At 30.4% G+C, this 11229-nt stretch overlaps 1 protein-coding gene across 1 annotated transcript; it reads left to right on the forward strand.

The window, feature by feature from the left end:
* Positions 1–3337: 3337 nt before the first annotated feature.
* On the forward strand, positions 3338–10638 carry TRIADDRAFT_57755 (uncharacterized protein; the record flags this gene model as incomplete). Its single annotated transcript, XM_002113473.1, has 9 exons — positions 3338–3547; positions 3617–3817; positions 3938–4000; positions 4395–4574; positions 6070–6141; positions 7264–7340; positions 9185–9215; positions 10224–10325; positions 10549–10638. The coding sequence occupies 9 exons, from the start codon at positions 3338–3340 to the stop codon at positions 10636–10638; spliced, it is 1026 nt and encodes a 341-aa protein (XP_002113509.1).
* Positions 10639–11229: the final 591 nt, after the last annotated feature.

The raw sequence follows: 11229 nt of genomic DNA on the forward strand, positions 1-11229 counted from the left end.
GTAGTTGGCATTTAATAAAAGGCTAGATTTGGATGCTTTACAATGTTGAAATTATAGAGGACATTTAATAAGAATTGAATAAAGACGTATCCTGAGTCCTATTGATCATAGGCTCCTGTTTGTAACTTCTAACATATTGTAGTGCAGCCCCAAATATAGCTTAGATTACTATTATAAGACTGTACGAGAATAACTTAACTTGTAAGCTAGAGTGTAAGATTGTGTAAGAGTCTATTTGTAGAAGATGTTTACAATACGTATTGTAGCGAATCTATTAAGATGTTTATATAAAGATCTGAGATATATAAATAGATTTGCTCTAAGTATGTTAGTACTGTAAGTATTGTATTGTAATGCTTTAAATAGACGCGCGAATTATGAATAGATTGCGCGATGGTAAATTTAGATCTGATCTTGCGACTTAATGGGCAAGATAAGATTTGTTACAGTAAAAGCATTCTGTAACTAATCGTATATAAATCGTGAATTTTGCTGTAATAAGTAGATTGTCAGATAGTCAGATAGTCCTTGGTAGTTAGCCGAACCTAACTTCTGTAATAAAGTGAAATTTGCAAGAAACTGTAGTTCTTGATTTATTGTTTTGAAGATCACTTTATCACACACATTTAGCACAATCACAATTGAATCATCAGTAAAGTAATTTTCTTAGATAGATGATAGTTATCAATATCCTGCATTTTAGTATTTTTACAACTACAGTACAGCTGTTCACAGAAGATCATATACCATTCTTGAATAATTATAATTGATTGTTGGGAGCGATTACATGCTTATTATTCGCAAATAACATGTCTAACGATGTCAACGCAATATCTAATATTGTACTATATTAAGGTTATCTATATATGTATTCTCATGTTGCCATACTTGGCATGATAGTCTATTTGTAATGTCTAAACTAGAGAAACCTTTCTGTTAGTGAGGATCTTGTGATCTACGTTAGTAGATCAAAGGTCACAATAAAGAAAGTATATAAACTCTTCATTTCAACAATAAAGTTAGTTCTTCAACTTAATTACTGGGTCTCCTTGCTGAGTGTAGATCTAGTACTTGTTACAAAATTTGGAAGTTGTAACAAGGACATTTGGAGCCACCGCTTATGGCTAATAAACTTCGACTATATAAATTATTTACTATTATTATATTTACTGCTCAGCCCATTTTGAAGTGTACAGTTATTCGATTTTTCGTATTTCGAACTGATATTTAGGGTTGGTGATAGATTTTGGATTCATTGTATGAATAATTTCCGCCTCCTTTTAGTGTATAAATTAAACAAAAAATGGAAATACACTCTCATAAGTAAATATTATCCAACAATATTCTTACTCAAGAAATTCAAGTACTGTAATTGACCTGTCATAAATTCGTAATGTTATTAAACAAATTACTGTATTCAAAAGAATTAGAAAATGATCATTATTAGCTGATCCAACAATAAAAAAATAAGATGAATTATATATTATTGTAACAGCCCAGTAACTTCTATACTACAGAGTTGACTATTGTATCTTAAGATCCGTTAAATTAAAAATCGTTTATATCATCACGCGTCAAATAATTATCGTCTAATGGTTTAAAGATCCCTAATATGATTCAATAGCATCGCTGAACTAGGAAGGTTTCATTAATATTAAATAGAAACTGAAATATTTATAAGTTATTGAAGAATCGAGATCGGCTTACGTTTACCAGTTTTATGCCTTAATAAATATTTAGATTAGATTCTTGAACGGGGGAGTAGAAGTTAAAATGCTTTTCGAAAAATTGTACAAAGTTTCGTAAGAAGGAGGTTGGTAGCCACAGTATTTAAAACGACAGTGTTCATTGATCATTTTAGACTGTATGTTTCATCTTGAATTTATCGTTTAATGAAAATTCTATCATATGACTTCAATATTATTTCTGTTTTATAGCTAATTAATAGTCATGGCTACCAATACACTGTCTAGATAAATTTCATGATTGCCTAGTTCATATTCTATGTTAATCAGTTACATAATTCACTTTTTATTGCTTGAACTTTTGGAGGAAAAGTTATTGATTTGGCTTCGTCATTTTGTAATCCAGTTTATGTATTTGACATATCTAAATTAAGATTATAACTGTGCAATTAATCCAGATCACTGAAATATTTCCTGCCACTTTACGCCTGAAATTTGAGAAAAATTTCCCTTTAATTACTTGATATAAATTGAATCTGGTTGGTTCCAATTTAGTAAGTCACTTAATCTAGACATGACAAAAATGAAAACTAGCTTTATCTTGGATATAATATTTATTCATATCCTATCCTTGAACTGGGCATTATTTAAATTTCTATCGCAACATTTTCTGATATGAAAGGAGAAGTACTGTAGATTAATTACCGTAGTTTACAAGTAGATTTTATGATGCCGTGTTCTAATGATTTCCAAATTGGATTTATCAGATTGTCGCTCTTTACAGAGTTAGCTTGCGGTATAAATTAAAGGCAAGAAGCACCTCGGCACTAGACAGTTAACTAACTTATAAATTGTGGACCAAATTGGGTTACCTCTTTAGACTATTGTCGCTCTTTTCGTAATCGGTATATAGTTGAGATAATCTCTTTAACGGTAGTTAGATTAAACTTTTACAAGTGTAATTAATTATCTATTTAATTATCTATTCATAAGGCAGATAATACAGTTATAACATAGATTAGATTATTAGATCGTAGCTTATTTATGGAATTAGACCTTCACCATCGTATAAATTAAGATCACATTATGAAATGTGCCAATTTTATTTGATCCCTTTCGTACCCGAAATATAACTTCCACTGTAAGCTGATTATCCAAATTTGAACTATTAAATGATATGGTAGCATAATCTCTCTCCATTTGTAAACATGCGATAAATTAATTAGCTTTCAAGATTAATTATAAGAGGTAATATGAAATTCCATATCGTTCGTAGAGAAATTACAGATATCTGAAATAATGTTTTCTGCAGCAGTTAAGTTAAACTATGTAATGGTGTATTCGTTACGTAACTTGAATTGCGAGATGACATCCTTGTAAGTAATTTAGTATAGTCTCTATTGATACATATTTCAGAAGAAATAGTCTTTTAACAGCAAATGAATTATTTACACATGCAATTTATCATAAAGTAACCTAATCGAAACATGAAATATTAATGAGGATTGACTACAACATTTTATGAAATATTAATGAGGATTTTAATTCTTACTAGGATTATATTAGCTCCTTGAATTCTATATTGTCATTAAAGATATCATATCCGCTACAGTTTATCATCACAAAGTGGGCAAAACTTATTGAATTTCATCATGACGACAACCAACGTTCAGATATATAAATACACAGAAAGAGATCCCCAGAACCATGAAGAGTCCGCTACAACCGTTGCAGGAAATGCTACTTACAGTGATCCAAATATTCGCTTAAAGGAACTTGGAATTGTTTTCAATAATAATTATGAGTCAGGGTTTTCCTCAATAGCTATCGAAAATACCAACTGTAACAATCCAATTCATCAGGTACAATAAAAATTATTATTGATGATGTTCCCGAAAATGTAATCTGTAAATCAAATGTCTGTTTTACAGCCTACTAGGACTATAGCAGATATGACAGTACCCCAATCAGGGCAAAATCATCGAATTTGCCTAGTTTGCAAGTTTGTAATTGGTTTTGCTTCCGTGCAAATTCTCATAGCGATATTGGGATTAATAATTAATCCTTGTCCAATTGGTTCACTTTCAATAAGCTTAAATTTGTATTATGTTACATATTGGACTGCAGGACCAGTAAGTCAATTTAACGATAAATTGTGTAGGAACATCTAAATTCATTTTAATTAAGATGATGGAAAACTTTATCAATTATCATGCATTGCATCGTGATCTGAAATGTTCATGTGTCCACAGGTCTTGATATTAGCTATTGTTGCTTTGATAATCAATAAAAAGGAACAACAAAGTAGCAGAAATGTAAGAAAATGATATTTCTATCTGTCATACCTACAAGATTGATCAGATAAATACAGAAACTTGTTTTAGAAAAAAGCTCTTGAATTTCAAAATATTTTCTGTCATGAAGGATAAAATATTGTTTACTAAAGGGCAACTAAAGACATTCTGCCCAAATTATAGCATAATTTTTAGAGATAGCCTAGTTTGATGCCGGAATTATAATTCTAAATTGACCTTAGAATATGAAGCTGCTGTATCAGACTATTTGTTTCTTAATCGTCAGGAGATAATATCATCTGGAATTAAATATTACTGTAGAAAGATAATTTCACGTGTAGTATCGATACGCTAGACATGATTGCATCCAGATTGAAGAAACTAAAAGATTTCTTGATATTATTTTATTGACCAGGTTAAAATTCAAAGCTGGCTGGTGGTCATAATTATCTTATGTTTGTTAGGACAAGATGCCATTTTAGGAACATTTCTCTATAGATTAACTAGATTTGGAATTAGTTGGTTTTGTAACGGCATTTTAAGCCGTTCGATGTTTATCGGCTTTAATATTGGTGTATTAGTTATTCAATTTTCAGTAGGTATGTTTTACTGCTATTTTAGCCTTTTGGTCGCAAAATCATTGAAATTTCGTTCGTTGCCACAATCAAGTATTCAAAGAGCATCGGTAAAATGAACGTAAACGAATATATTACAACCTCAGTAATTGAATTTTTCCATAGTCATGATGGCTATACTTTCGCAAATTAAACTTGTTTTATTCTTATAGGAGCCTCCATCAGAACTACATTGTAATGATTGTGCATATTCGGTACTCTCTGACTTGTGTTGCATTGGTAAAACCTCGTAAATATCTGTAAAACTGCATCAATTCTGCTAAAAATTTTACAAATATGAGTAGATCGATCATTGTGCTTTACTATTTCTGAGTTATTGTACACGAAGTATTGCAATATGTTCGATGATGAGTAATAGCATAATTAACTTAACGCTGCTGCTAAAGATGCAAATATCTTACAGAAATAATCATTTAGTGCTAGAAAATCATTTCATCTTTTACTTTTTCCTAACTAAAAATGAATAACTTACCGTAGTAATAATTAAGTTATAATATGTAAGTTCTGCACGATAGCTGACAAACAATTGATTACGTACGGCTTAAAATTTGCCTTTCATACACTTTATCAGGCTAAATTGTAAGGTGAAATTATCTGAATATAAGGTATTATTGCAATAAAATATAGGTTAGTTCGAAAGGAAAATGTTGTAAAAAGTTTAATGGAGAACTTTTTGAACAAAAATGATTCTATTTTCGTGAAAAGAGGTCCATCATCATAGGACATTATTTTGTATAAACATTTTGTGGAAGGAAATTTCTATAAACAGTTTGTTGATTACGAAGATTTTTTCTCCTATTGGGATGGTAGAGAAAAAAATCAACAGATTGTCAACTCCAAGGATTATATCTCCTTCGTGGATGATAGAGTTTATCATAAATGCGACTATTTTACGATCATGAGATTACAAGAGTCTCCCAATTCCTATAGATTTACAATTTAGAATATATTATACCCACTGAAAATTTCGCAGTTATTATAAATTTCTACGAACTAAAATTAACTTATTTATTTTACTGGAAATATGACTAACGCTTACTTTTTATTGGCAAATTTAAAATCAAACTCTCTTATTTTTAGCTTATTCCGTATTTGATTGCACTTCAGCAAAACCTGCCTACAATTACAGTCAGAATTGCAGTTTATCTTATAATTCCACGATATATAATTGTGTATCGTTGTATTTGGATTATTACTGCCTCAGTTTCGTATATTTATTTTCGTTACTTTCAATACCGGGCTGAGTAAAATTAAAAATTATTCTCTTTTATAGTATACAATTGAGAAATTTTACGTGCTATACTATAGTCGTGATGCATCCTATATTAGAATATATTGAAGGTTACATTTGGTGTAGTTAGGTTTCTAGAATAGATATTATTGTGATACTTATATTAGTTATCGACTAGTACTGCAATTTTATAATATAAGCTTTACGATAATATCTCTTCTTAGAAACCTAACCAGATCAAATACAAGTATAACTGTCAAAGCAATCCAACATGGGGTGCATTACGACAACAACAGGTACCATGTTATTGACGCCTATCTTAACATCAAATATTTTACTGCAAAGCAGCTTGTTGGAGGGTTATTAGTGAAATTTCACGCTATCATATCATCAGCAAATGATCTGAAATTGGACAGGAAACCGATCATTTGTATAATGATCACAAAAAGTGGATGAAAGGGCTAAGATGTCGGAATGATTACGAATATAAGGAATATTCTTATGTAATACTAGTAATTCCAATGAAACTTGCTAGGGACTACTTTTGCAATCATAACGTTGAATAAAATGCAACTATAAATGATTTCCTAAATTAAAACTTGTTTGCTTTAATCACAACTGTTTTATTAGTACACATGCTGCATGTACATTGAAACTGAAATCATTTTCATCTGTAGTAAATAAGATTTACAAAGAAGTAAAAAGTAGTAGCCGCGTCCAGTAGTGATATTTTTTATATATTGGCATCGGAAAGTTTATGGTTCGGCTCGTCGGTACGAAATCTAAAAGCTAGATCCAGGTTCTGCTGCTACATTGCTGATCTTAGTATTATTTTTAAACTTTGACGAATTTCCACTTAATTACTGTAGATTCCTACATACATTAACCATATTTAAGTTTTCGAATAATTCCGATAAACTGACTTTGATGGTCGTACCAAAAAATATACAAATAACTCAGACCATGATTAGCTTTCTGAATCAGTTCCTAAAATACAGTCATTGTGTAGACCATGCTTATTACCTAGGATCCTCTATTATAGCAGATCTTGACTAATAAACTCTGACGCATTAAATTGGGTACATTTGTTATATTTATTTCTCATCTCTATTTTTTAGTAATGCAATCATCCGATAATTATCCAAGATAGAAGCAAAGTTCAGACTTAGTCATAGAATTTGTGGAAAATTAAAATTATAGGAAATTTTACAAAGAGATCGATTAATACGTTATTTGAAGGATGCTATTATTTAGAAACCATATTATAATATATGCTTTCATCTTTATTTTTCGTCTAGAGAGAATTCTGTCCAATTTTTCAGTATAATTTCTATCTTATAGCTAACTAGCAACCTCGTCAGCTAAGACATAGCTTAGGTAAAGTTAAAAATTGTTTAATCGTATTCTCTGCTGATCAGGTATGTAATTTAGTTCGTATTGCAACTGATTCTTTATTAAAAATTATGGATTTGGTTTTGATTTTTTTTATGTTCGAGTAAGTGTATTTAAAATATCCAAAACAAGATAAAAATTGTGTATCCTATTTAGATTCTTGAGAAATTTTATTGTACTTGTTTTTTTGAGTCGAGAAGAACTTTTATGTTAGGTGATATAGGCTAAATCTTTTTGGTGCTTTTTTATCATCAAGTTATTTCATCTAGACAAGGCAAAATTGGAAGCGAGTCTTTCTTTTGTATAATCTTTAATCCTGTCTACTATTGAATTTAGCATTATTTAGATTTCTATAGTAGACTTTTCCTCTGCTTTAAAGAGATGACAGATTAAATAGTTTATAGATATAACCTATTATATCACATTTTAATTGAACTTAAATTATAGTAATCAAGTAAATCTTGTATGAGAAATTATTAACTGTGCACAACCAATTCTGTGAAAGGGTATAAAAGGGCGAGCAAATGCTCAGTCTGAGAGTTGGTTGGTAGATAGGGAACTGAACGATATTGATCAATCTTCTAATAAATAACTATACTAGCCTTATAGAACAGTCTTGTTCTTGTGTGTCAATCAAGTAGTCTAGCACCATCGCACGTTAGATCTCCAGTAGTAGTCGGGCGAATGAGTAATCTAATAGTCTAGTTTAATGGATCATGAAGACAATTTGATACTGGATCATTGCCTTTTAATGAAATTTGATGTAATTCATTGGAGGAATAAATTTCAGAATTGATAGGGTCTTTAAAACTGGATAAACTAAATAGTTTATAAATATAATCAGCTATTTAGTAATCTAGTCACTGCATGCGAGAATAAAATTATCCAACCATTTAATAACCTAATCATTAGGCAAACGAAAATTATATTATTAGATCATTGCTTGACTGCAAAACCTGATGCTCACATTCGTACAAATTATATATATACTTTACAATTATGCGTTAGTAACCTTGAATATTCCTAGAGTATATAATTTTTTACTTTCATTTATACTTTTAAATTTTTTGATAATATTTTCTTTCTCTATCGTAAATAAGAGATAGGTTAAATCATTTCACGTCCTGCCTATAATATATTAGCCTGGTAGATACGTTTCCTTCATTTCTTAAAGCTTAATTTAATCTTAACGTACAAAACAGATATCTAATCTAGATTGCTGAATCATAGCATAAATAGGGCTTGCGACAGTTTACAGTGATAAAAATTACGCCTAAAATGATGTCATTAAAAATTTAGTTACGTCGCTCCTAAGTATGCAATTCATCATGTAGTGATCTTCTCGTTATACATTGACTTGATTACTTAATCATTAACTTTTAAACAATTAGACGTTTTGAATACATGTGTATCATTTACTTCGGGCTAAATAATACCTTGAAGGCAACAGCAGATAAAGTAAATAGTTAACAAAAATAGTTTATTATGTAATAAGACAACAAACCTATAAACTGGATTATCAGGTTATCCAATTTTTTTGCAGTTTGACATAGCTCATAGTAAGTTGTATAGAGTGCCTAATGTTAAAGTTTTATTATACTGTACTTTAAGCATATGCTCGCATTATTTTGTTTTCATGAACATCCTTTAATTTCATGATTCAGCTCTCCGTGGTAACAGTTCTTATCCTTTGTAGAAAATTAGAGGAGTTGTATAATTTCAAATATCACATACTCTATAATATTCTAATTGAGCCTTTAATGAATTGTTAGATCGTCAGACCTAGGCGTAATTTGGAATTTTGGCAGTCGTATAAATTATGTTTCTAATGATATCTTAATAAAGTTGTTTACTAGACAAATTATAAAGTTTATCCAGATGAATTAAATACAAAGATTTCAATTTATTATATACTGATTGTTAGGTTTTTTTCGTTATTTGACATAGGCTAGCATCATCAAGCATTCAGGCACAAGAGGTAAAGTGAATAGATATTTTATAGCCTTGCAGCTTGATTTCTTCCATCGCTGCGATGGTATTACGTAGCTAAATATGTTTTACTTCTATAGATTCCACCTGAGCTTTGTAATGATCTCACATTTAGGATCCTCTCTTTTTTATGTTGTGTAATTTCATCAAAGTAGATGTTCAAATACAAGTAGGATTATTAATAGTTATGTTATGTTCAATTGATTTCCATATTAGGGATTATTACTGGTTATGTTCACCATTTTAGGGATACTGTCATTAGATTATGTTTTAAAACATATTTGCTGTTGTCGTGGTTTCATTAACTTACCTTACAAATATAGAGTATTGATGTGTTAATTGCAATGGTATAAAAAGGAGAAAAGATAGAGAAAAAAAGGAGACTTTGGCTGATGTTAAATTTGAATAAGTCATTAAGTTGCTCGTTTGCAATTTGTTATTTGTTGTTACTCGTTGGTAATGTGAAAGTAAAGGAGATTATTTCAAGTTTGACTTGCAGTCGTGACCGATTAGATCATGTCTTCAGCATTTAGGATTGATATCTTATGGTTGTTAATATACCCATATATGATTATGACTAAGTGATATCTATGCTGTAAGATTTATGACTATCTAAGCTGATCAGGCCATAAGTAGTGTAATGTAATTTTATTCTTCAATTCTTTCTTATCCTGTCTGTTGCTCTGTATGAAATCATACTCTCTATGATGCGATCTTCCTGTAAGTGTTGTCTACCAGTACTCTACCGCTGAGTGAAGTAGTTCAGTACTGCCTATGCCAGAGTTGCTACTTCTACATCTTCTGTTTAGCAATTGAAGCGATGGTATGATCTGCTGCTCTGAATGTCCGCTGCCTCCTTCTGATCAACTAGTATTTCACGTTTATCTTTCTTAACCTAAAATGAGGTACCTTTACATCATCAATTCTTAATATACACGTAAAATATCTTGTAAGCGTTAAAGAGTACTATTTTATAATTCATGTGTAAACATTTAAGTTAGTTCATGATCTATTTTCGCGATATAACGATTCACCTGAGGGGCAGGATGTAGTGTTATTAATTGTTACAAACCTTCGTCTAGTAGAGGCTAGTGTGCAGGTAATGAGTTTAGACTCAGAGTCTTTCTATTTACTTTATTTTAGATAGTAAAAATTTTATATCTAGCCTGTTTAGCTGTTAGCACATGTACAAGAAGAGTTTAATACTCTTATCTAACTTATCTTCGCTTCTTCCTATCATTCTTATACTAGAATGGATAAAACAAAATCTTCTCTGATAGAAGGATGAACAATCATACATAATAAAAAACGACTTTTTCTAGGCTGCTTTCTGTGCAGATCTTTGCTGCATTATTGATGAGGAATTGCCTCATATGTACGAACTCAAACTTGTGGTTAATGTAATGTTATAGTAACATCAACACGGGTAATTCACTGTTTATACAAATAGTAATAAATCCAATTGCTACATTTTTATTTTAAGCTATACCTTTAGAATGATTGAATGATGAATTTTCCCAGCTTAGGATATCCTTCGAAGTATAAAAGGAGATGTAGTCATTAAACTGATTGATCTAATCAATAATTTTATAGTTGATCTTTGTATCTCATATTTTGTATCATTATGCAAGTATAATGAAACATATTCGACTTTATAGAAAAATGATAAATTTATGCATTACGTACTTAATTTATTAACATGAAGCTTAGTGTGATTAGATAATAAATATTCCCCGAATTTAAACGTCTCAGGATCCTGGGTGTTTTATTATTTATGCAAATAGTAATAAATCGAATAATTACGTTCTTATCTAAGCTACACCTGTGGTATGACTGAACAATGAGTATTCCAGCTTAGGGTATCTTCGAAGGTATAAAAGGAGATGTACTTTTAACTGATTGATTTAATTTTACCTTCTGTCAAAAGCCCGGCCCAAGGATAAATGGCAGACTAGATTAAGAGTGAAGGCTATTTGATTCCCGTTTATGTATATTTGATCTTA

The sequence above is a fragment of the Trichoplax adhaerens genome, genomic scaffold, assembly GCF_000150275.1.
Source record: "Trichoplax adhaerens TRIADscaffold_6 genomic scaffold, whole genome shotgun sequence".
Classification (NCBI taxonomy): Eukaryota; Metazoa; Placozoa; class Uniplacotomia; order Trichoplacea; family Trichoplacidae; genus Trichoplax; species Trichoplax adhaerens.